Source organism: Lolium perenne, chromosome 2, assembly GCF_019359855.2.
Source record: "Lolium perenne isolate Kyuss_39 chromosome 2, Kyuss_2.0, whole genome shotgun sequence".
Lineage (NCBI taxonomy): Eukaryota > Viridiplantae > Streptophyta > Magnoliopsida > Poales > Poaceae > Lolium > Lolium perenne.
Window position 1 is genome coordinate 56,429,391 of NC_067245.2, and position 26,268 is coordinate 56,455,658.

Consider the following 26,268-nt stretch of genomic DNA (forward strand, 5'->3'; position numbering starts at 1 on the left):
GGACAAGTGACAGGAACCAAAATTAGGGGAGAATTTGCAAATTCTGGGAGCACTTCTCAAATAGTGTGGTTTTCATCTCTCGGCTATAGCATTAGCGCACGACATGCCCTTGAACTCTAACACAAGACAAATCAAATCCTCAGCTATATTATTTGGGAGTGAATTCAAGTTTATGCCTCTGTTTTCATAACTCTACACATATTAACCCATTTAGGGTTTGTTTGCTACTAGAGTTTTCGTGAAAATTAGTGGGGGTAATACTCTAAAGTATTGGGTGAAATCGCTACCGTCACTCAATCCCCATAAAATCTCATCCCAATCCACTAGGTAGGGACAGAGTATTGGATATTGAGAAAAATACACTAAGATTTGAGAAAAAAAAATAGAGATAAAGGAGGATTAAACTCGCTCAATACTCTAGTACCAATCATTCTTTTATATAAGTATAAGTGGGGATTTAGAGTTTGGTGGGGATTATCCTCACCACCCCCACAAATACTGTAGTACCAAATAAGGCCTTAGGCCTTGTTCGCTTAATCCCCTCCCATGTGGACTGGAGGAGATTGGAGCCTGGGAGGGGATTTCAACTTACCGAGGATATAATTCCCTCAATTCATGTCAATTCTCTTCAAACCCCACCAAACCTAACACGCCCTTTGCAGATTTCATCCATATTATCCTAATGTATAGAAGCTAGCTTTACCATTTTTTACCCTTCATAATATATTGGGAGCACTCTCCTAGGTTGGTTGCATGCCACATGTACCTGAACACCAGAATCCACATAGAAAATCGTCCCCAAAATACTAGAAAGGGTAAAATTGACCATTTTTTTGGCTAATTATGGTTATCCGTTAGAAAGTTGTTAACATTGGTAACATGTGTAAAAAACGTGAAAGAATGGGTCAAAGTTGGTATTCACTCTAAATTTGGCTACACCATCCTTGTCCATTTTGACGTGGTTTTCACCATTTTGCAGTGTTATAGGTGGCACACGAAAAAAGTTGTTACGGGTGATGTGATGTCACTTCACGGCCCTAGCCCCTCTCTTTGTAAATTTCTTCCTTTTCTATCATTTCTTAAGTATCCGTCTTCTCGTACCGAGTACTAAGAAAACCAATACTTAGCGTGTCCACTAGGTATTGCTGACTATACCCACATATATGTTATTTCTTTTGTTTTTAGGAGGGACAAGAGCCCCTCTACAAGATAGAGGTTCCAAGAGAAGGAGTTAAGGGCACCTCCACATCATCAAAACGATATAATCACATGTATATATTGTAGTTGGAATGATATTTCTGGTTAAAATTATACCATCTTCACTTCTATTTTATGATAACATTTATATTTATGGAAAAATTATGTGAAATAGTTGCATGGAAAATAGACAAATATTAGAGCTTCTCAGTGCTTTTGAAACCGAAAACATTTGACCAACTTCGTTTTATAACCTGGTTTTGGTAAATGAAGATTCAATTTGCCAGGTATTAAAAGTGGTATTAAAAGTTCAGGCGTAATATATATGGTGTTAGCCATTAGTTAAGGTGTGCAAAAATGTACTACCTTTTCTCGTACAGAAAAGCACACAATATATGTACCTTTTTAAAGGGGATGTGTGTAACTTTTTTTACTTACTAAAATTGCTAATGATAAAAATATGTTTCTGACATCTTAGAAAAAAAAAGAGCAATCGTGAAACAGGTGATCTTCGTTAGAAGCTTACTTTCATAAGTTTAAGCTATGCTTAAACCGATAAAGATGATAATGTAGGTATGCACACAGTAACCAAGAGAAATGTTCATGCATCTAAAGGTATAAACGATGCCCCCCATAGGGAGCATCACAGAGATTAGCACCTCTCGGCCGTCGGATCTTGTCTTCAAAGAATCCTGGCCATCTATTTTTTTCACGTTCAGTATAAAAAGGAGCAGCTCCCGGCTCCCGCAGTGAAACCCTAGCCGCCAGCCCCCCAATGACGTCTCGATGCGCCTCCTCCAATCTATGGTTCCGCTCCTCTCCCCAATCCCCATCCTTCTGCTTCTCCCCCAACCCTCTTCCTCCTCGCGTCGCCGCCACCACCACCAGCCACAACCTCAGCAACATCCCTCTCCTCAGTGCGCCTCCTCGCATCGTACCGTACTCCCAAGAGCAGAGCAGCTCACCGTGGCGGGTTGTGCCGTTGCCGCACGAGCGGCTGAGGGCTCGCAGCTGGAGGAGCGGTTGGGGGCTGGAAGGAGCCTCCCAGGTCGTTGGGATGAGCCTCCTCCCGCCATACCATTGGAGGAGGAGCGGCTGGTGGCCATTGAGAGAAGCAGCTCGCTGGGACCATTGGAGGAGGAGCGGCTGGTGGCCATTGAGGGGACCAGCTCGCTGGGATGAGTCTCTCCTTGTTGTACAGTCGCTAGACGACGTCCGGGTTTGGCTCGACATACAGGTCTCTCTCCCTCCCTCTCCCTCTATCTCCATGTTTCTTTCTCTCACACAAAATATCACTGTCCTTCTAGAAATTCAGGAGGGGAAAATGGGAAGGTTGCAGGGAGATGAGATAGACCACATGGATTTGCCTCTAGAAGACATGAATAACTCGATCCAGTGACGGTTAGCTTCTAGGGAGATCTGTGCCTTTTATTTTGGTTGTTCTGATGAATGAATTGCTTGGATATTTTTCAGATTATTGCTAATTATTTTTCTATGAAAATCGAAGTATACTATATGTTCTGTATCCATGTAGACCTGATGGTTCTCAAATTTACACTTTTGTATAATGAGTCTTGATTTGCATCCATGAGTTTAGTTTTGATCTTTCTGTACATATCTTGACATTTAGCTTAGATCTTAGTGCTTGAGCATTTCTATTGTAAAATGTTTTCATAGCACCATCTATAGAACTTTTCTGGAGTAAGAGGTGAAAGCTTGGTTCTTTTCTTTTTTTACAGTTGTGGCTAATTTTACATGTCCATTGTCATGGAAGAGATAGATAATAACTTCAGGTAACTACTAAATTGTATTTCACATTTCTTATTTTGGTGGGTTCTTCTTAGGTACCACTAAATTGATCTGATGCCTTTATCTGTTCTACATATTTTGTTTTGATCCGTGTTTTTTACTGTTCTAAATATCCTCTTTTTTGTTGCAGGCACATAATGTATGTCTCCTTTATTTGTTTGAGAAACTACTATTCCCTCTTGTGTGTGATCCCATTGTAAAGTGTGTGATCCCTTTTTTTACCGCTTTGCTCTCCACTTTGCAGGTTCTGATAAATGTCTACCTATCGACTGATATTGTACCATGAACTTTCCTGTTTGGTGATCATGTGGGTGCTTATCAGCGATCTACGCCTTGAATACGTAAAGCGTATTGTTGGGAAGGTAAAGTAACTATGCAGGCTCTCGGACGATCTTAATTTGCATGAAATCATTTTTGTATTGTGATTTAGTTTTGCTGATTGAGCTAGAATTAATCATCTATCACCAAACCTTCCACCTGGAGCATGCTTGTATGATTCTGATGTCGGTAGTAGCAACGACCAGCATTGGTGGTGATTGTATGATTTGTTTTAACTGTGCTCCCATTCTCCCATGCTCCCTTAGATACTCCATATATTAGGAGATCTAATGATTTTATTCCAAGGTGCCATAGATATTATAGATTATGTTTGTCTTCGCTACTGGGTGCAGACCTTCAATTGGCTATTTGACATCAATGCACTTTACTTAAATCTGCAAGCCGTATGTGGATATCTCTTCTATTTGATTTCTTCCTATGAATTACTATTTGGAGAGCTAAAACATATCAAAAGCTTATTGATTCGAATTATGTTATAACTTCAATAATAAAGCAGGTATGGGACTTTCGCAGGTGAGGTTCAGCATTCTAATTATTGATCCTTCTCTAGAAATGAATCATGGTTATTTATGTTGTACAAAGAAAAGAAGTGTCAAGGTTTCACCTTCCCTTTTAGGAACGTAGTATTGCTAGGACTTCACTGCATACTATTCTTGTTCGGTTATGATGTGTTAGTAGTCAGAAATATGTACCGAGATTGTGTTGTAGAAATTAAATAGAGATATGCTTAAGCATATGACTCTGGGGCAGCAGGTTCGGTTGCTAGCTTTTTATCCTCTCTCCAGATAGCCTGCTCTCAAATTGAAGCACAGGGGCCCTGCAAAAATAGATTACAATAACCATCCATCTCTTCTTTTTATGCATCAGTTAAAGTCCAACTATAATGCAAAATTGATGCGGCGTTTGTTTTTTTTACATTGTTGCTTCTACAGGTTCTAAAAGTTTCCTTCATGGATCCAGAGTTTTCTGGTGTGACTTACAAAGCTTGGTGTGATCAGTACCACATGATGATTTGGTTTGTTTCATTGTTGTGCGTCTTTGAGGCAAGCACTTGCATTTGATTTTGTAATTGTGAAGATGGATGGGGCAGACCAACATGATCCACCAGGGCATCCCTGCTGGTGCCGTGGGAGAGGCCAGATTGCCAGGTTGTCGGTCCAGTAGATCGCTCCGGAGGACAGGTCAGAATTCAGAAAGAGGTACTTCCGAGTTCCGATGAGGGCCAGGATCGATTTCTAGAGCTATGCATCATATTTGTTGGATTTTTTATTCTTCCTTCAGTTTGTGCAGTCAAATTTAAGAAACAGCTACTTATCTAGCAAGCAACACACATGTTAACTCTAAGGGAGTATCACTGACCTATATTTTTATGCAAATCTGAATAAAACGTATGCTTTCCCTTTATCGAAGATAATCTCACAACTGTGCTGAAAATAAAATGGTGTTAGTGCATTATTGTGGTTGGATCATATGTACCTAATTACAGTATTGGTGTAGTGAAGAGACGAACTTTAGTTATAATCTAGCTTACTAGGTACTTACTTTTTTTCCCTCAAAATCAACTTCTGCATATCCTAATATGCCATTTGGTATATTTTTTTAGCAGTATTATGTTATCCAAGCTTAATTTTCCATGTTAGCCACAAACCTAGCCATCTGTCTTTCAGTGACTGATACACATTTTCACCTTTAAAGTGTGAACAGGGGCCAGTGTGTTCCTGCGTTGAGGCAGGTTTCCATCTGATGTGATCAACCAATCATTGCATCTTATTCAAAGAGGTCTCTCATTTAGTATGGTACTGTTTTCTTTTCTGGTTCTTTTAATTTTGGCCACTTCATTGTTAACTCAATGTTTCCTCTTTAGATTTTCTTCTTTTTTTACTGATTCTCTGTTAGTGCATTTCCAGATTTGAAAACATGAAATCTGAGATATGAACCATGCAAACTGAAACTATGTTATGCTTACCGCTCTTTTGCTCTATATTTTTGTAGCTCTAATGCTCCAAATATTATTATTCCTAAATTAGGATGATCGGCCCCTCTCAGTTAAGCTATTGCATAACCTGGCCTGATATATTTTTACATTTCATGCTGGAACGTACTTTTGCAGGCAGCATAGGAAATTGGAGTTTATATACAGCAGCCGAATGAATCAAAATAATATCTCTGCTATGTTTTTTTTGCAAGGATTAGGATTTCCGTTCCTCATGTGCATTATTACTCCATAGACAATCTCACTAACAAACGAATTGGATTTGAGCCATCCTACTATCCATTCTTAGTGTTTCAGTAACAATCTCACAACATATATTTTGTCGAATTAAACTTTGCTTTTATTTTTGTTGTACTGTTAAACTTTGCTTTTGTTTCAGTGACAATCTCACAACAAATCATTAAATTCCTAGGACTGGAACCTTTGCTTTTGTTGTACTGTTAATTTTTATCGTGAATAGTGATGAGCGCTTGTTAATCATTTGCTGTTTTGGGAACCCTGGCAGGATGATTTTCTGTTTTGGGAACCCTGACAGGCTAAATGGATACTCCCTGGCAGGATGATAGCCAACCTGCACCAGAGGAAGGGCCGCCGCTGCACCGCGGGAGAGGCCGATGCCGTGAGGTTTTTCTTCCCCCATTGAATTTTCTTGGCACTGTTTTTGCTCTATGTTTTCTCGAGCTCTCCATCTTCACAATAATCCCTTTTTTTCTCCATCTCTTGACTAGGAGAGGGACCACGGAATCGTCGCTCGAAGAAGAAGGAGCGCCAGCTACAAACGGAGCTGCAGCGTTGGTGGCCTCTGATGTGCCGTTGCCGCCGCCCAGAGTCTGTTGCTGCCATCCAGAGTCTGTCGCTGCTCTTTGCCTTTCTGTTAGGAAGGTACATGGGTAACGCTCACATCGCTGCTGCTCTGCCTCTGCGTCCTCTTCGATGTTCAACATGAGGATCATGTGCTGCTTCCACATCGAGCCAGGGTGAGCAACTGCCTGCCCGCTTTCATCCAGTGCTCTCTTTTGATTTAGTACGCATATAATCTCTGTCTTTGTTTGTCCAACTTTTTAAATTAATACTTACATGGCATTCGATGAAAAAGCAAGGCTGTAGGGGAAGATTAATCTCTATAGTATTCATTCTACCAATAGGTTCTCTTTTCTGAAATTTAGTTGTAGTTATATTACCCCTCAGCTATGTGACCTGAGATCGCAAACTTGTGTTCCTGAATCAGGGGATTTACACAAGAGACGGGTATCAATCTACATTAACAAGAGGTCACAGGTAGGGTCATTTCCCTCCAGAGCTTAGTTTCTAATAGTAGTACAAAAGGCTTATTGTTGTTTAACTCTTGCCAATTATGGCGAGTGAATATGAAAAGATGTACATTGTATACATTCATATATTAATTAAGAGTAAATCTGGATAATTACAGGTCATACTGAAGTTAAAGAGCAAACACATTGGAGGTGCGCTATCAAAAAACAATTGAAGTAGGTTCAAAATATTTAACAACTTAGCTCCTTCATACCTCAACAATTAATACATGGCAATGCTTCTTGAATCTGAGTTTTGACCTGATGCTTGAAAATACTTGCAGGTGTTTCAAAACCTATTTATTGATATGATAGGGTCCTCACTAGGAGGCATAAAAGGCAAGCATAAGATCACCTCAGCAGGCACTCCTGATACTAGACCACTTCTTCTTGACAATACATGCTGTTGCTCAAGTATGTCAAGAGGTAATTTTATCTTTGAGCTACTGGAAATGGATGCAAAATTAGTGTGGCCTCCTGTATGTAGCTCTAGGTTGAACAAAATACCGGTGGATACGCTAATTTTACATCATTCCATCCAGTGTTTGCTACTATAATATATTCCTCTCTTTTCCTGGTTGTATATAAATGTTTCCTACTTTGTAATTTTGTGTGCTTTATCCTAAGATCATCATATCGACTTCGTTTGCTCAAACCTAAGAAACGGATTATTATTTTCCACCTAATTTTTAGCAGTGTTATACGAAGTGTGCATCGGCACGAGTTTCACGGGATCGTGCGCCAAGACGCACATCTAAATCTAGTTCATGTCATGTTTACCTAGAGATGGTGGCCAGGTCGATAAGAGTATAGATTAGGATTATCTTACTGATCGTGTAGGAGCATGCACAGTCGATTTACCTGTACGTGTTAGAGATGCCAAAACGGAGTGTAAGCAAATGTTTTTGGTACCTAGAGCGAATAAACGTCTCTTCTAGGAGTACTCTTGGGCGGGGAAGACGACCTCGGGAGAAGGAGATTTTGACACGATCATTTGTTTACGGTTTGTTTACTGCCGTCTTACTGGCATCCTGCGTGAGCGTGCAGCGCAAGTCCAGCTGAAGGTGAAGTAGAGGTTTGGGGCGTGTGATCAGGGTTTCAGGCGTGGGGAACCACGTGTCCGTGATGATCTATCGTGCATGACTTTTTTTTTTCGATAAAGGAGCAATAGCCCCAGCCTCTGCATCAATTGATGCACACGGCCTTTTATTAAACATATAAAGTATCAAGTATCAAGTAACAAGTACGAAAGAAAGAAAAACAATCATGGGTCCGTCATGGTTGCCACATAAACCAACCAACGGAACAGCAAACATCTAAATAGGCTAGCCATACTCTATCATATTAATGTGTCGCCACCCAGTAGCCCGGTAATAGAAGTCCTGAGTAAGCACCAGCAGTCTGTTGCAACCAGTATCCATATCCTTGCGCTGCTCCTCCGGTAGCAGGAAAGCCCATAACTGTATCCAATGCACAGCTCGAAGAATGACCTGCAAAAAGTTAGTACCCTTTTGATTATTAAAAATCATATCATTTCTAGTATTCCATATTGCCCAACATATAGCAGATATACCAATCCTAATTTTCTGCTTATCTTTCTTCGGAACTCCATACAACCAGTTCCCAAACATATTATTAATACTAGTTGGTGGCGGAATATTATAAGCAAAGTAAATCATCCGCCAAATAATAGTAGCAAAGGGGCATGTAAGAAACAAATGATGGACCGTTTCATTAGTACTACAGAAACAACACTTTTGAGATCCTGTCCACCTACGTTTTGCCAAATTGTCCTTAGTAAGTAAGACCTTATTATTAAGAAACCACATGAAGATTTTTATTTTTAAAGGGATCTTGAGTTTCCATAAATATTTGCGTAAGAATCTAGTATGACCATTCATATAATCAAGATACATAGACTTAACAGTGAACATTCCGGAATCTGTAAGCTTCCATATAAACTTATCAGGTTCATCTGTGAGATTAATGGTAATAAGTCGTTGACACAAATGCAACCATTCCATATATTTATGGTCATTAAGGCCTCTCCTAAAAGTAATGTTCAACGGATTTTGAGCCAACACTGTGGAAACCAGAACATCTCTATGTTGTGCAATATTGTAAAGAGAGGGATATTGTTGTGATAAAGGAACATCCCCTAGCCACACATCCTCCCAAAAGCGCACCGAACTACCATCACCAACATTGAAAAATCCTCTACTGAAAAAATCAGATTTAACTTTCATAAGACCTTTCCAAAAAGGCGAATCCGTTGGTTTCGCCTCAACTTGCGGTAGAGTTTTAGAATGTAAATACTTGTTGTGCAAAATTTGTTGCCACATACCCTCTTCAGTTAAAAGTTTGTAAAGCCATTTACTCAGTAAGCATTTGTTCTTTAATTCCAGAACTTCGATACCCAAACCTCCCTGATCCTTCGGTCTACATATTATATTCCATTTAGATAGTCTATATCTTTTCTTTTTCTCATCAGATTGCCAGAAGAAATTAGATCTATAAAAATCTAGTCTTTTTCGAACCCCCACCGGAATCTCCATGAAGGATAACATAAACATTGATAGACTTGTTAAGACCGAATTGATGAGAACTAACCTATCCCCATAAGAAAGCATTTTACTACGCCAGCATCCTAATTTTGAAGCAAAACGACTTTCAACCGGATTCCATTCAGCATTCCTCAAAATTCGATGATGAATAGGTATACCCAAATATTTAAAAGGTAAAGCGCCCGCTTCACAACCAAAAATCTGCATATATTGTTGTTCAATATCCTTTGCTTTACCAAAACAGAATATCTCACTTTTATGAAAATTAATTTTCAGACCAGAGAGCTGCTCAAAAATACATAGAATTAATTTCATATTTAGTGCTTTGACAATATCATGTTCCATGAATAAAATTGTGTCATCAGCATATTGTAGGATAGAAATTCCCCCCTCGACTAAATGAGGTAAAAGACCCCCAATCTGACCCGCTTCCTTAGCCCTTGCAATAATAATAGCTAGCATATCCGCCACAATGTTAAAAAGAATTGGAGATAAAGGATCACCCTGTCTCAAACCTTTCCTAGTTTGGAAATTATGTCCGATATCATCATTCACCCTAATCCCCACACTTCCACCTTGCACATATTGTCTAATTCGATCACACCAGATTTCATCAAACCCTTTCATACGCAAGACTTGTTGTAAAAATGGCCATTTAACTTTATCATATGCCTTCTCAAAATCAATTTTGAAGAGCACACCATCTAATTTTTTCCTATGCAGTTCATGAATGGACTCATGAAGCACAACCACTCCCTCCAAAATATGTCTGCCCGGCATGAATGCAGTCTGAGTAGGTTTGATCACATTATGAGCAACCTCCGAAATACGGATAGTAGCCACTTTAGTAAAGATCTTAAAAATCACATTAAGTAAACAAATAGGACGGTACTGTTGTATTTGTGTCGCATTATCTTTTTTTGGAAGCAGAGTAATAACCCCAAAATTAAGCCTATGTAACGGTAACTCTCCTCTCTGGAAGGACATAAAAAGCGCCATTAAATCCAATTTTATTACTTCCCAAAAGGTTTGATAAAACTCCGCCGGAAACCCATCAGGCCCCGGCGCTTTATTATGTTTCATCTGTGAGATCGCCTCATAAACTTCCTCGAGAGAGTAATCTTTGATCAGAAGTTCATTTTCAGCCGCAGAAACTTGAGGAATATCATCAACTCTATCCTCCACCATTAGTATGGAATTGTGTTGCGGCTCACCAAAAAGTTTTTTGTAATATTCAGTAATGTAAGTTTTTAGGTTATCATCCCCAACAATTGTACCCTCGTCCTGTTCTAATTGAAAAATCTTCTTCTTCCTATGCTTCCCATTAGCAATTAAGTGAAAATATTTTGTATTATCACCCCCTTCCTGTACATACTTAACCTTGGCTCGTTGTGCCCATTTTGTTTCCTCCGCCCTTCTAAGTTTGTTCAACTTATCATTAGCCAATTTCAACTCATCCCTTTCAACATTAGATAGCGGACAAGTTTCCGCTTTAATATCCAGGAAATCAATAATTTGAAGTAACCTCTCCTTTTCTAGTTTATATTTTCCACTAAGATTTTTCGCCCATCCCCTTAAGAATCTTCGTAGGTGTCTAATCTTTTTTTGCCAAGTGTCTATTGGTGATACCCCCATTGGAGCTGCAACCCACTCAGCTGCCACCAAATCATAGAATCCGTCTTGTTGCAACCAAGACAACTCAAAAGAGAAACGAGCTTTGTTTCCTAAATGTGCATGGTTTCCTGAATCAATAAGAAGAGGTGTGTGATCAGACCCCGACCGAGATAACGCCCTAACCGACACCAATGGAAATTTTTGTTCCCACTCCACACTAGCAAGCACACGATCCAGCTTTTCATAAGTAGGGGTCACTCGACGACTAGCCCACGTATATTGACGGCCCGAGAGAGCAATTTCTTTCAAATTTAAACTTTCAATAATGGCATTAAAAATGAAGGGCCATCGAGGATTATAATTATCATTACTTTTATCCTCGGGTTTTCGAAGTATATTGAAATCACCAGCAAGAAGTAAAGGCAGAGTCTCGGCCTCACATATCCGCACCAACTCAGACAAGAAAGCATGTTTAAGAGAATCCTGTGCAGCTCCATACACTGGTACCAAAACCCACTCAAAACCATCAATTTTTGATTTTAAAGATAATTTGACACAGAATTCACCATTAACTACTGTATTAACTTTCAAAGTGTTAGTATTAATGCCGACCAAAATACCTCCCGACCGGCCCTGAGGTGGCAAACAGAACCAACTAAACTCCTTCCCACAAGATAAGTCTCTAAGGAAAGGAACAGTAAAATTTGATCTTCCTGTTTCCAAAAGCGCTATATAGTCTAACCGATATTCCCTAATAGCTTCTTTGACAAACAGGTGTTTTCCCGGATCACCAAAACCTTCACTATTCCAAGTTAAACCACACAGAGAATTCATCGCCATCTAACTATATTTTTTATTTCTGATTCTGTTACTTCGTCTAACCTTAGTCTTATCATAAGACTTTTTCTTTCTATTACATCTTATCTTATTTGTTACAGTGGATGCACAAGGCAAATCAGTATCTAATAGAAAATCCTCATCATCTAGATCTCCAACTAAATCAGACGCACGTGAGACAATAAGACAAGGCAATTGTTCCGCACTTTTATCTAACACAGACTCATTCTTTTTTAGGATCGTTAGTGTCCTTTGGAATTCATTCTCTTTAATTATATGCGCCGCATTAATTTGCGCTGTAAAAGAACTACCCATAGAGACTCCCAAAACAGTAGCATTATGGATAATCTGTTCATCTGAAAAATTAAGTAACGAGTGTGGCTGAGAGATACCTTGTGCAAAGCTTTCATTACGCCTTTGAGCCAGTAGCATAGCTTTTTCTAGCTGAGTCGCATCAGCATTTGGTTGCGCTCTAAGTCTTCCACTTGACCGAATACCTTTTGCCTCTTGTGATTTAATGCCTCCATACGCAATCACCTCATCAGAAAATAAAGCTGGAGATACCGGCGTGGTCATTATACCCGGTGTGGTACTCATCTTGGTAGCCAAGCCTGCCTGTGATACAAAAGAATTTGAACATGCTGTACCAGAATCATTCTCAAGTGAAACAGAAGATAGAACAACATTATCACTAACCATATCCTTAACCGGCAATGGCAAGGTAGAAACAGTTGTATTCGTCGTAGAATTCCGTTTTGGTGTTACCGTATGCACATACGTACGCTTTGAAGTACCCAGAGGCGAACTGGTAAGGCCCTTTGTTGCATTAACCAGCGATGAAGATATAGGCGTCGAGGACAAAACCCGCGCCGTCGACGAGGAGACCGCCCGAGGCATGGACGACGCGGTGCTGCATGCGCCATTCGCCGCGCTGATCGGCGTCTCAGTCGACGCACCGACGTCCCCCCTGCATGCGCCATGCACAGCTCCTCCCGATGCCCCGATCGACGTCTGCTGTGTGCATGTGTCAGGCACACACACAACAATCTCCTTCCCTTGTGGCGCTCGCTGTGTGCATGTGCCATGCACACACACAGCGGCCTCCACCACCCTCTGATCAACAAGATTAATCCTGCGGCTGCCTTGTTCATCATACATAAGATTAGCCTCCAGTTCATCAACACTGGTCTCAGCCGGGTACAAGGAGTCACCATTCCCATCACACAAGTCCAGGTCCGCCGCAGCACTAAAAAACGGTTCAAGCCATTTAGGATTCGAATCAACCAAATCACAAACTGAAGATGTAAAAGCATTATCATACCTAGGTGTAGCATGCACAATCAAATTCTCATTATTTTGAGCCCCTTTAAATGGAGAAACAGCAATAGATGTACCAGCAGAGGGATCCGGATGAGATGGTTCATAATCAGAATCTTTGCTTTCCTCCTCATTCTTCTTCCTCTTGACTTCTCTGTCGATATCATCACCAGAGTTCTTAGTAGGGCCATCATGGTCCATGTCATCATCCTTATGCATATCTTCAGACACACCATCGTCAACTGTTGTTGGAGCCCTTAAGCCCTCCACTTCAAAACTGAGTCGGAAGAAATCATTACGAATCTTGACATCAAGGCTAGTGGGAATAAGAGCAGGATCCAAACAACTTATGCGGATTCGCAAAACATTATTTGCCCTTGTGTAAGGTATATCAATATCTGTAGTCTCACCAAAAATATCACCAAAAGCCCATAAAGCTACAATCTCATCAAGAGCAAAAGGAGGAAAACCATGCACTCTGACCCACACCTCTTCTGCCGTCCAAACAGGTTCTACATCTTTTCTCCAAAAATCAAAGGACAAAGTAATTTGTGATTTCGGTACACAAAATTTGCCAAAATGCTGAGCCTTAACCAAGTCACTTCTACTTGGAAAATTGACCCTGAATACATTATCTTCCATTTGCTGAACATCCCATTGGTACTGATCATCAGGCATCAGAAACTGCAACTGTGCTATTAATTCAGGTATGGTCATGATCCCTCCTTCAACAGCCACCTTACCCAACCTAGTGTTCTCAACACGAGGCCGAACATCACCAGACAGTGGTATCTTCCAAAAAGTTAAATCTACATGTCCAACCCCATAAACAGCAATTCTTGGTCTTGGAGCACGCAAAGTAGGGCAGTCTCTAGTTGCATGATCAGCACTCTGACAAACATCACATAAAACTGCTATACAATCATTGATACAATGCCCAGTTTTGTGGCACCGAAAACACTCCGGGCCTTTCTTTTTTGCCGCAGCAGCCAAAGCCAAATCAGAGGTCATATTTGGCACAGTATTCTGCGAGAGCCCAGCCCCTGTATTTCTTTCTGCCGGAGCCCCTCCTTGTACCAGTACCCCAACAGTATTAGTACCAAAAGTGCGAGAAACCTCAGAAGGCCTTGCTACCTGCGTCTGTCTCACTGTGGGTGTAACCCGCCCAGATTCTCGAGCAATTGGCAAAGCAGCATCATGAGGAACTGAATCAGAACTAGAAGTAGCAAGTATCTGTTTAGCAAAAGCTTCAGCTGCTTCCTTAACTATGCGTCTTTGGGCATCATTGAGACCACTAAGATCAGGACCATCCCTAGGCGGATCATCCCGCCGAACATAAGTGTTAGAAGGACGGCGATTAAAGTTATTACCTCCGAAACTGCGGTTGTACCCTCTGTTAAAACTTTGCTGATTCCTGAAGCCGCCCCCAGCATTATTGGGGCGCCCATGACCAGCCCGAAAAATACCATCACCGAAGACATCGTTGGAGCGTTCCGCCCCAGCACCATAGTTCCCTCCATGTCCGGCATAACCACTTGGGCCGCCCTGCTCGAAACTGGATCTACCGCCTTGCGGCGGACCAGTTCCACCCCCTTCCCACCTCCCATTTCCACGGCCTCCCCTCGTCGGATTACCTCCACCGCGATTCATGACGGCGGCGACAGCAGGAACGAGCGGAGGAATACGTGGTGCGGGACAGAAAGGGGACTTACCGAAACCTAGCCTACACGGTTGACCACGATCAAAACGAGTCACGCGTGTAGGCGCACGAGACGCGATCACCCGTTCCGGGCCCATACTGCCCTTTCCTGGAACATGGCAAATCGGCTCGTCATCGTATGCGCAAGCAATGGCCCGGCCCAACTCAAAAACAGGATGTTCAAAATTCGAATTTTCCTTGTGCTGAATCTGAGATGGCACATACGTCGCCGACCATCTCTGCCGGCGATGCACACTGTGATCTAATGTCCACCTGTTTTTCACTGGCCCTGTCCTCCGAAACCGTCGCCGTCTCCGCTGAACAAGCACCCACTCAGCAGCATCAAAATTTTCGAGCAAGAAGGTCGATGGCGACATAATCGGCGTTGGAAACCTTGGTCTCCTCACCGTCGATCCGGAATCCTGGACAGGCACAGCAGAAACTGAATTGAAATACTCACCTGATCCGAGCGTGATCGCCGCTAATCTCTGTCTCCTCTTCTTCTCTTCACGTCGCCGTAGCGAAGCAGTAGCCGCCTCCTCCATCGTGCATCCTTCCGATGCAGGCGAGCAGGCGTAGTAACGTGTAGTCTCAAAGGCTGCAGGGTCATCCTCAACGTCGCCGGTCGCCGAGTACAAAGTCAGCGTCGGTTGTTTAGCTTAATTGCATTTTTCCACTGCGATAGAGTCACGTTAATTAACCATGGAGCATTTTCATCGTATCGACCAAAATTGGAACTATACTTGTCTTTTCCAACCAGATATATAGACCACAATTACTATTCTTCTTTAAGTCCAAACTCTTAGATCACTGAACGCGGACAAGGGCATCACTTAAGATTTTTGGATTTCAAAAATCAACACCTCTGCTGGTATCACAATGGGGCACATCTCCGAATTTGTTGATCTCTGGACAAGGATCAACAAGGTTAACCATGTCTAAGACACCCCGAATGACATCACATGGAAATTCATAACTTCGGGGTATATATGGTGGCCAAGGCATACACGTCCCCAATTCGAAGGCATAATCCTTTCCTAAATGCTCGAGGTGGTTTGGAAGAATTGGGCTCATCCAAATTGCAAGCTCTTCGCATGGCTAATCCTACAAGACGAGATCATCTTAAAAAAACACGAATGGTCAAATTGTGGACGTTTAAGCTTTGCAATCAAGAAAATGAAACCGCAATACATCTTTCTTTCAATTGCCGATACACAATACGTGTTTGGAATATGATCGTCGCATGGCTATGGCTTACTTCGGTGTACACATAACTTGAGAAAAATTGCAACTCGGTCAAGAAATGGCGAGAGTCGGTTATATACACCAATGGAAGGGCTAGCTCTGGCCATAGGCGACCATGGGCAACACCCATGGGTCACAGCCGGGGGGGGGGGGGGGGGGGGCATAAACACATCGCTCTTTCATACCGTCATGCTGGAAAAATAAATCACGAGAAGGGCCAAAGGTCCAGCGGAATGGAACAGAAAGAAAAGAAAAGAGGTCAGGGAGCAGAACAAAAGAGACAAGGAAAAAAAAGACAGATAAAGAAGCGATCGACTCGACTCCATCGGTTGTTGTTCCATCCCGAGTCGATCGACTCTAGATCTCCTCTCGGCCTCTGCCTCCGCAGCCTTGCGCCCTCGCCCAGGACTGCCCAAATTGCCAGCGGCCAGAGCCTGCCGCTAGGGCCCTGCAGATCGTCATCGCCTTTTATTTTCGACCGGCTCCTGTTGTTGCTGCATACTGCTTAGCAGCTTAGGTAATTCTGCTAATCTGCTCCGCTTTTTTTATCGATCAGAAATTCAGTGTGTTCTTGACTTCTTGTCATCTGTGTAAACATTGTGACTTGTGAAAGATGTATTTAATTTATTATTTCTTACGGCCGTAGATTGCTACCTAAATGTATCAGTTGCTTATCGGAACCTCTTGACTAAACTACTGAAAAATTGTTTGAGGTCAACTATGTTACAAGACATATATAATGGCTTGGCTACTATGTTGAGAAGGATATTTTGGTTAGTGTTAGGGTTTAGGGTTAGGGTTACATCAATTTTGAAGTTGTCCTCAACGAGTTCACATCTAGAAATGCGTGAAGAAGTTTTTTTGTGAAGCAATGAAGCATTATTGTCGACCGAGTCATTGGAATTTGGTTTCGCTGGAGGTAATAATTCTATCAGGGAATATTACTTCTTAAATTTTTCTACTCCTTTTGTCTTTCAATACTTGCATGACATTGCTTAGTGGTTAACAATTATCTACATAATCTTAGACTATACGAATATAGTTGGATGTTAACTTTTAATATTTTGCTAGTAAAACTTAACACATATATGTCTATATATATACTTGTATGCATACATACATTTTTAGGGGCCTCTTTCACCATCTTGCCCAAGAGCCACACGAAAGATAGAGCCAGCCCTGACCAATGACACTAGAAAATAAATCTTCGGCGTCCCTCATCATGCTCATCTCATGGGAGCTTTGGAACGAACGAAACCGTGTGGGCGTTTCACAATGTTTTTTTTCATGCCTACTTTAGTTACGACCAATATTAAATTGAAGGTGGAGTTGTGAAGTGTGGCGGGCATAAAACACTTGGGTTCAATCATGCCACAAGAGTAGGATTGTGTTTTCGAGCTTTTGTTTGCTTGTGCTTTCTATAAGAATCCTTCTTAATCAATGAGATCGTGACGTGGACTATCAATTTCTTTGCTAGATCGGATTTGATTTTTTTTAACGTTTTCAATTTGAAACAAAAATTCTTTTTTTTAGAGATGAAAAAAAATTCATTTGAGAAGCTCATCCTGCGAAGGACCGGTAATATACCGGAAATCCCAGCCCATCCCGCAAAATCTTTTTCCAAATTCTTGTCAAGAAAAACTATCGCTAACGGTTCTGCAAGTTGGGCCTAATTAAGCGTACATAGATGAATTTACGAAGGCGTGTATTATGGGCCGGCCAAGTCGTCGGGTTCTCACAAACACAGCCTAATGGGCCGTGAGATGCAGTTCCAACCGTACACGGCACTGCCCGTCTCCCCGTTTTAATACCCCAAACCCTCGCGAGTCCCGAGCCTCTATCCCCCACCGCTTCCTGCGCCGTCGCCTCCACGCTCCCTCGAGGTAACCAGTCCGTCGAAACCCTACTCCCCGGTCCCTCCTCTTCTCCCCGTTGCTTAGATCCGCGCGTAGCTATTCTGGATCTTTGGTTTTGGGTTGCATCTTCGATCTGTTCGCGGCGAAGCACGAGCTCTTAGTTTTGCTTCCTAAAAGTTTCGCGTGGATGTGTGATGTTCTGGTCTGATCTGCAAGCGCTGTTGGGCTAGCTAGTGCTTGATCCAGTAGATCTCGGTTATTCACTGCGGAGGTTTTGTTGGTTGTTGATGCTGGCATGGTGTTTAGGGTTTTTGGATGCGTTGTGTCTTCTAGTCGTGAAATTGGGCATGTCTTACAGACTCTTGCGTTTGGAAGGAATAATTTTCGCCGAAGAGCATGCCCGGTGCTCTTGTTGGATTTTTGCTTATGTTGCTTGTCAATTTACATGGCTGTGCCTCTGTCTACCTAGTTAATTTTAGTGCATCACAGCCTTGTGCACAATATCGTTGGAATTAGATATATTATTTTGCGTCAGTTAGTTACCGATCATCATGCCATGGCAATTGTTCTCATTAGCTTGAAGACGTCGGTTCCCATATCGCATCTCAATTTTAAAAGCTGAATATCAGCAGAAAATACCATCCAATTGTATGCTCATGCGTTTTGGAAAGCATATGCGTAGTGGTGATGCACGCTGTGTAATGCTATGTATTTTGCTTGTATTTTCTTTGACCCTTGTCTTCTGCTGAACTCTCTAGCTGCACATTGGTGTTGATTTGATTCCTTGGTTCTCTCCAAATATTCCCAATGCGGTATAACAATTCATAGCTTGACTGTTTGAGCTCTTGGTTGTACTGTATCTCATACGTGGGCACATAGCTCTTTGTGCTGAATGTTGTTGGCGTAAGATGCCAAGTTTTTTGGTGTATTATTGCGCTGTTTGACTTGTTGTTTCTGTTCTACCCAGGGTGGACTGTTTGGTTTGTAATTAGTTACAATACATTGTCAAAAGCTATTACTTCACACTGTACATCAAAGCTGCGAGATAATGAAACAAAACTATGATTTGGCATCAGGATTTAGGCACCATTCATTTCTTACTTTGTTTTGTTATGATTGGTTGCAGTATACATTGTGGTTATATTCTAAATTTCCTAGTGATCCTCTGATATCATGATTTTGCCTTTTGCGTTGTTCTTACACCAACCTCTTCTATGCCTTTAGATCACTACGACATTCTTTTGAGGTAAGATGGCGCCTTCCTTCAATGTCAACTCCGAGGCTGGCCTTAAAAACCTTGATACATACCTTCTGTCCCGCAGCTACATCTCTGGGTATGTGTTTCACACCATCCTATTTACTTACCATCTCTATATTTTAGCACCAGTCTTACCCTGTAATATGTTTCCTCTAGATACCAAGCTTCCAAGGATGACATGGCTGTGTTTGCTGAATTTTCGGTTGCCCCTCCCTCAAAGTACACCAATGTTGTAAGGTGGTACTATCACATCGATGCACTCCTAAAGCTGAGGTATGCACCCAACCTAATTTTAATTCAAAATAGTCAGTTCATTTCTCCTTCGTCATCTCTAGTGATGTTTATTTTGCTAATGATATATATTCATATCCAGTGGAGTTACTGCAGCTGGTCAAGGTGTCAAGGTCGAGTCTTCAATTGTCCCTGAAGCATCTACTTCTGCTGATACCAAGGGAAAGGTTACAACCATAACCTTCTATTTTGGATAAAGTTATGAATTGCATACTCATAGTTGTGCCACTGACTGAACTGTTTCATGTTGTCAGAAGCTATTGGTCATTTGTGTGGCTTGATACCTTCCATTATCAAAAGTATAACAAAATATATCTTGTAATTGCAGGCTCCTGCAGCTGATGATGACGATGATGACGATGTTGACCTTTTTGGTGAGGAGACCGAGGAGGAGAAGAAGGCAGCCGCAGAACGCGCTGCTGCAGTTAAGGCTTCTAGCAAGAAGAAAGAATGTATGTTATCCCGATTTCTTTGCATTTTTTTTCTCAATTATTTCTTTGTGTGGGAACTTTATTTGGAAAGCATGTATAGTCCTAACATCCCTCAAAAATAAAAATCTCAGTATTTGTGAAAGATTTTATGTTCTACAATCTTTCCATTGCTCACTTATATCTTCTATTGTTTCATTGTGTCAGCTGGGAAGTCCTCAGTTTTGCTTGATGTGAAACCATGGGACGATGAGACTGACATGGCCAAGCTGGAGGAAGCTGTGAGAAGCGTCAAGATGGAGGGCCTTCTGTGGGGTGCTTGTATGTCGCTATGCCCTTAGATGCACATTCTATTTCTGTGTAAATATTACCTGTGTTGTGTAACATGGGAGTATTTTCCATCCTGTGCAGCCAAGCTCATGCCAGTTGGATATGGCATCAAGAAGCTTCAGATCATGATGACCATCATTGATGATCTTGTCTCTGTTGACACACTAATTGAGGACCATCTGTGTGTTGAACCAGCGAACGAGTACATCCAGAGCTGCGACATTGTTGCGTTCAACAAAATTTGTGAGTTTCTTCAGCTCCTTTAATTTCATATCCTGGCTTTAATGCACTGGTTATACCTGGCTGATCTAGATGTTATGACATGATGGATGTCCCTCTTTCCTTTACATATGTTTGGAAGTCATACTACACTATTGTGTGTCTACTTCTTATCTCCACTTCATCTTCACTGTCCCTGTTTTTATAGTTATGCAAGAAACAGATCTGAGCACATCAATTTTGATCAGAAAAACTATCCCTGTGTTTCTTTAGACATGCTTGTACAAACTCTGATAATCCTATTTTGTTGCAGAAATCTTCCCGAGGCAGACAATGGTGGTCGGTGGACAATGCAGCAGCGCTATATATCTACAGTTTTTCGTTGCTATGATTGTCTTGGTGTTAGGAAAACAATTCCTGTAAGGTTTTTGGACTAGAGTTGAGTGGAGTCGTAGTATTACTACCGAGTGTGAATCTCTCCTTTGTTATAAGACTGGGTGGTTCAATTTCTGTTTATTTTCTTGTCTGCTGTTTTCCTTAAGCTTGCTTGTGTGCACTCGAGAATGAAAATCATGTACTCAAGCATGTGGAGTACTCCTGCACCAGTAAAATCGTGGCCATTAGTTATGTTGACGTGCCCTACAAAATTTCTACCTTGCAACGGGAAGCCCTTAGTCCTCAAATTCCCCATTGCGCTCACTCACCAAGATACGGTTCTAAATGGTACATGGACCTGAAATTACCTTCAGTATCAAGGTGTGCTGTGCAGAAGTTAATGGAAATCTTTCATGATTGCATCTGTCATGTGCCATTTTCATGTGCTATTTTGTCGATGAGGTTTCGCTCACGCTGTTCGATGGCCGATGGGCAGCAAAGTCATTTTGTGATAATCCGGTGCATATAATTCTCATGTGCACTCATGGCTGCTGGCTGGAAACCTTACCTGTGTCCAGTTTGGCGGTTCTATCAGCACCTTTGGTGTTGCCTTGCTACTATCCTGTGTGGCACTCTTTTGAAAATTCTACATTAACTTAAGAAGTTAAACCCAAATTATGTCTATGCAGAGAAACACTACATCGACTTAACTTAAGAGGTTAAAGCCAAATTATGTCTACGCAGAGAAATACAGAAATCCAGCAAAATATATGAACCATCTATGTATTTCATGTCAACTTTACCTATTTTTCATCGAGACATCAACACTCACCTCTTACGTGAGACTAGCCAAATGGCAGTTAAAGTTGTACGTTCAAAACCAAATAGCATTCGCAGCACATGTATACCGGACAAAACCTGCTCCCCGAGTGACTCGCATCAAAGGTATAGCTGCGATCTCTTTCCGATTCATCGAACATTGAACAAGATACGCTGCCCAAAATCTGAACCCTCGTCAGGACTGTCTGCTACAGACTGGCATCAAAGGTATAGCTGCGATATCTTTCCGATTCATCGAAGATACGCTGCCCACGCATCAGAGTTGATCTGGCTCTTAGGGCATCTCCAGCGGCGCGACGCATTTCGGACACGCAAAATGTTCGCGGACGTCCGTTTGCGTCGCGAGGCGGACGCGGAAATGGTCGCGTGTCCGTTTGCGTCTGGGGCTGGCTCCAGCGGGGCGACGCATTTTGGGCGCAGGCCAGAATTTAAAAAATAGAAGCACGCATAAACTTTTGCACCAAATTTACAGCCGCATTTTGAGGGCTGAAACAAGTTCACCCCACTTTGCATATCGGACTGCGCAAAGTGGAGACCAAAAGGGGCACAACAAGGCCTGTGCAGCAATAAAAATGTCCAAAAGGAGGCCAAGGTGTTGGGCGCATGGCGCCGGCGATCAGGCGTCTCGCGCGCGGATTTCGGCGCGCCTCTTCATGAACCAGGCCCTGGTGTCGTCGTCGACGCTGCTCAAGTCGGCTAGCATGATCCTAGTGTCCTCCGCAAGGATCTTGGCCTTGGCGTCCATCCTCCTAGCCTCGGCGTCAAGCAATTTGGCCTCGGCGTCTGCCTTTTGGACCTCAATTACCTCTTTGGTGAGGTTGTGGTAGATGGCAGCTGCGGCCTCTTTTTCCAGACGCCTCTTGTCGTCCCTAGCAGCCAAGGCGGCACGATTGTCGGCCATCATCTTCTCCATGCTCATGGTGAACGCAAGGGCCTGCGCCTCCCGCTGTAGATCGGCCTTCGTAGCCTTGTGGCCTTGTGGACGAGGTGGAAGGGCTGGACGGCCTTGATCGTCGTCCTCGCCGTCGAGGTTGATCGCTGTCCCATTCCTCACAGCTTCGTTGTAGGCCGCATAGCTTGTCATCCACTTGTTGGCGTCCTTGAGCACGTTCCAGCAATGGACCATATGGAAGCCCTTCTTATGCGTCGCCCTGAACTTCTCCAAGGCGCGGGATACCTGCATTCATAGCCGCCAATGATGTACATAGAATGATGCACATAGTGTTGAATGATGATGGTTCTATCGTGTTTACCATCATGGCCTTGACGCGCCGCTTACGGGGTTGTTAACAGCATGTTCGACCGCCGAGCAAAACTTGGCTGTCTCTTGCTTGATGTAGTTCCATCTTTTTCGGAGGGACTCTAACGTCCGAGGGCTTGTGATATTGTAGGGCGGGTGCCGCCTGGTCTCGTTGTACTGCTGCGAGACCTTGGCCCAATAGACCTTGCCCTTTTGCTGCGCGCCATTAATGCAATCATTGCTCGATGCAAGCCATGCTTCGCACAAGCACTTGTCCTCCTCGTCGACGAAGCCTTGTGTCCTGTGGCTCTCCCCCTTCTTCTTCGCAGGCTTTGTTGGCGCGTCGTCGAAGTCGTCCACCGACACGGGTGTTGGCTGCGTCTGCTAGGTGGCGAACAGGAGTGCGGTTTCGATGTCCTCCGCGCGTTCATCTGCCGTTGGCTCCCAGTCATCCAGCGGGGTCCCGGCCGGATCACCGCGAACGAAGCCGCCGCCGAAGATAATTTCCTGGATGTCAGCCTCACGGCGGTCCTTCCAATACTCCTACGAATCACCAGACGTCAGACGCATGAAACACGGCGAACGCACACATTGAGAGAGCTCACGTACCGGGTCGTCCATCGTCGGGGCAGCCGGCGCCATTTCGTCGAACAGGATGCGGGGCTGCGGCATGCTCTCCTCCGGCACCTGGCGCGTCTTCTGTGTCGCGCCCGAGCTGGAGTCACCGCTTCTAGGAGTCCGGTTGAGGTCGGGAACAGCCGCCCCGTTGAACTGCTCCGCCGCCCCGGTCAACTCCACCGGCGGCAGGCCGGACGCAAACCGCGACGCCGGGTGGCCCTGCAAGGGAGCGGGAGTTCCAGGACGCAGCTGGGAACTTACCGAGCTGACCGACGAGGACGGAGGAGCGACGCCGGCGATCCCCTCTCTCTTGACGAGCATGTAGCCCTCCGCCAAGGTCGGATGGAGGGCTACTTGCACGACGCCGGCTTTGATCTACATCTGCCACGCCTGCTGGTTGGCGGCCGCGGAAATCTTCATCTTCTGGTTCCCGCGCCGGCAGCGACGTTTCGCGGCCTCGATCGCTTTCTCCTCCGGGGAGAGCACCTTCTTTGCAGCCTTCGCCTTTGCCTCCCGGCCGCCGCCGGTGCCGGCCCGCTTTGCTTCCGGCGGACCCTCCATTGTGGCTACGGGGGAGTGTGGGGCGGCGGCGGGTGCGGCGGCGAGGGTTTGATCCGCATCCATGGCGGTGGCTGCGGCGGCGAGGACGTCCATCGCTTCTGGAATGTTTCGCGCCGGTCTAGTTTGCTTTTTCGCGCGGGGAATGGCCAGTGGCGCGAATTATATCGGCCTCGCTGCCACTGACGCGCGGGTCCTACGTCTTTTTCGGCGGTCACTCGGCGCGACCGCCGAGCGTCCGCGGAGACGCAAACCTGGCGCATATTTGGGCCAGGTTTGCATCTCCGCGGACGGGCCGGTCACTTTGCGTCGCCCCGCTGGAGCAGGGCCCAGACGCATTTCCGGTCACGGCGGACGAAAACGGTCGCTCAGCGACCATTTGCGTTGCGCCGCTGGAGATGCTCTTATCTCTATCTTTCTCGTCTGTTGGCCTCCGTTCGGGCTTTGGTTTCATCTTCTTGTTGGCACCGTTCCAATGAAGATGACCTTATCTATAATAAATGATTTTCGGCCATTTATTCAAGGACAAAGATCTTTTCTCCAATGTCAATGGTCATGCTGCATGATTAAATTTCTCTTGGTATGAGTCTCCAGATCAATTATGGTTCTTGTTGAAGTTGTATCAAATATGTGTATAGTCTCCAATTGGAGTTGAATTTTGTAACATCGACCTAATATATAAAGGCACACGGGTAGCCAAAATAGACTAGACAAAAGCTAGGTTAGACACAAGATCGATTTTCGGTGACGGTTCGGCGCCCGTGGCTGGGGCGGACCGGCGTGACGTTTGTAGATCTAACGTATCTGTGCATCGTGGCGGGCTTGTCGTCGACGATACTACGATAGTATCTGAGGAGGAGCGCCCGTAAAGCATGCCCCGCAGATGCAGGCGTTTATCAACTAACTGCATTATCGAACATCGTCTCCCGTCTACTTTATGCAATGATCTAATTTCTTACTTCTATGTAAGAGTTCTTTTCTCATGGTTGCCACGAGGAGTATTGTTCTTGCAATATTTGTCATGGTTGTTATGCCATCAACAATGGTGATTAATACTCTAGAATCCCAAGTGACCAATATGTTCGGTTGATTTTTCCCTAGCATACTCATGTTGGTACTCTTGCCGATGGTGACTGACTATTTTAACGGTTTTACACATGCATGTATCGTTGATATTGCGGATGAAATGAAAAATTACAGGTGAAACTTTGTTACTATTTAGGATAGGTTTTTTCTGCTGCCTTTAGAAAAATGTAAAATTGTATCATAGAAGAAAAAAGATTTTAAAGACATCAAAGATTTACTTGTCTGTTTTAAATTCTCTTATATTTGATGAGGACAACTCAGTTGACCTGAGTATGCATGGGATAGATATGCAGCTCGTTAAAAGATGCACATCCCGATTACATTATTGTACCTTCTTGGCCAAAAGCAACAAGGGATTCAGGACCACATCGCGGGAGCTTCTCGCTAGTTCTAGCCTCCATAGATATTTCTTTTATTGTAGAATTGCCTCCCTAGAGATCGACCACATTCTTATGTTTCGATCATTGGTCCACCCACCAGTGTTGAATCATGAGTGTCCCTGCCCTGTCCAGACATTCTTGCACAGCCATTCATCCAAATTGATTTTTTTGGTTCGCAATTTGCGACTAAACAATTGGAAATACTACTAGTAGCCTTTGATAAGCATACTTCATCAGGCCAGACAGGCTCCATCTCATGCTCTCCTCTTGTGGATCCCTAGGGCGTCCTTCCTTAACTAGCAAAGACTACATGCCTAAAGCGAGAAGAGCTCCACCAATCCTATACACTTTACCTTCTACCTTACACAAACTTTACCCCCTAGTCGTTTTCTGCAAACCAAAAAAATACTTGTCAAGAAGATTAAAAAAAGTTGTACTGCCGTTTCTAAAAAAACGAACAATAGTAAATAGTTCAGATTCATTTGTGTGCACAAATCGTATAATTAAGAGAAAACTCTCTTTGGCCCCCGTAGTGATCTACTTTTATTTTAAAAACTTTGAACGTAGTCACTGATGTATCCTACAAGTATGCAAAATCGCATTGTGAAATTATTTGTATTATGGGCCACACAAAAATGACAAAGTGTTCCAAATTGAAAAATTTCCATGTATCTATGATACATCTTAGATTCCGATTTTTCTTCATTTTTATAAAAATATGATTTTGTATTTTTTTAAATAAAGGACTTGCTAAGCTGAAAATCTTTGCTCGATAATTCAGTTCATATTTTCAAATAAAAAGTTATGTCTATAAACTGCCTTCTACATCGCACATGCATGGTTTTCTAACTACCGCAAAAAAGAC

The 26,268-nt window shown here is 43.2% G+C and overlaps 2 protein-coding genes and 1 long non-coding RNA gene across 4 annotated transcripts; 2 read left to right on the plus strand and 1 right to left on the minus strand.

Annotated features, from left to right (window-relative positions):
- The first annotated feature begins 6,003 nt into the window (after window positions 1–6,003).
- Window positions 6,004–7,254, plus strand: LOC127332684 (uncharacterized). The gene is made up of 4 exons (XR_007870607.1): window positions 6,004–6,315; window positions 6,567–6,616; window positions 6,768–6,829; window positions 6,933–7,254. It is a non-coding gene; the product is annotated as an uncharacterized lncRNA (long non-coding RNA).
- Window positions 7,255–7,800: 546 nt separating this feature from the next.
- LOC127332685 (uncharacterized) lies at window positions 7,801–15,277 on the minus strand. The gene is made up of 4 exons (XM_051359005.2): window positions 12,985–15,277; window positions 12,360–12,909; window positions 12,056–12,278; window positions 7,801–8,138 (listed from the first exon to the last, which is right to left on the minus strand). The coding sequence occupies exons 1-4, from the start codon at window positions 15,222–15,224 to the stop codon at window positions 7,993–7,995; spliced, it is 3,159 nt and encodes a 1,052-aa protein (XP_051214965.1). The 5' UTR covers window positions 15,225–15,277; the 3' UTR covers window positions 7,801–7,992.
- Window positions 15,278–17,706: 2,429 nt separating this feature from the next.
- On the plus strand, window positions 17,707–20,828 carry LOC127332686 (elongation factor 1-delta 1). 2 transcript variants are annotated; one of them, XM_051359007.1, is made up of 8 exons: window positions 17,707–17,807; window positions 19,005–19,114; window positions 19,195–19,311; window positions 19,412–19,496; window positions 19,658–19,781; window positions 19,965–20,078; window positions 20,169–20,330; window positions 20,620–20,828. In XM_051359007.1, coding segments are annotated over exons 2-8 (687 nt in total). In that variant the 5' UTR covers window positions 17,707–17,807; window positions 19,005–19,031; the 3' UTR covers window positions 20,622–20,828. The 2 variants fall into 2 exon arrangements, with proteins under 2 accessions (XP_051214967.1, XP_051214966.1); XM_051359006.1 differs by lacking the exon at window positions 20,620–20,828 and having other exon boundaries at window positions 20,169–20,368.
- The last annotated feature ends 5,440 nt before the right edge of the window (window positions 20,829–26,268 follow it).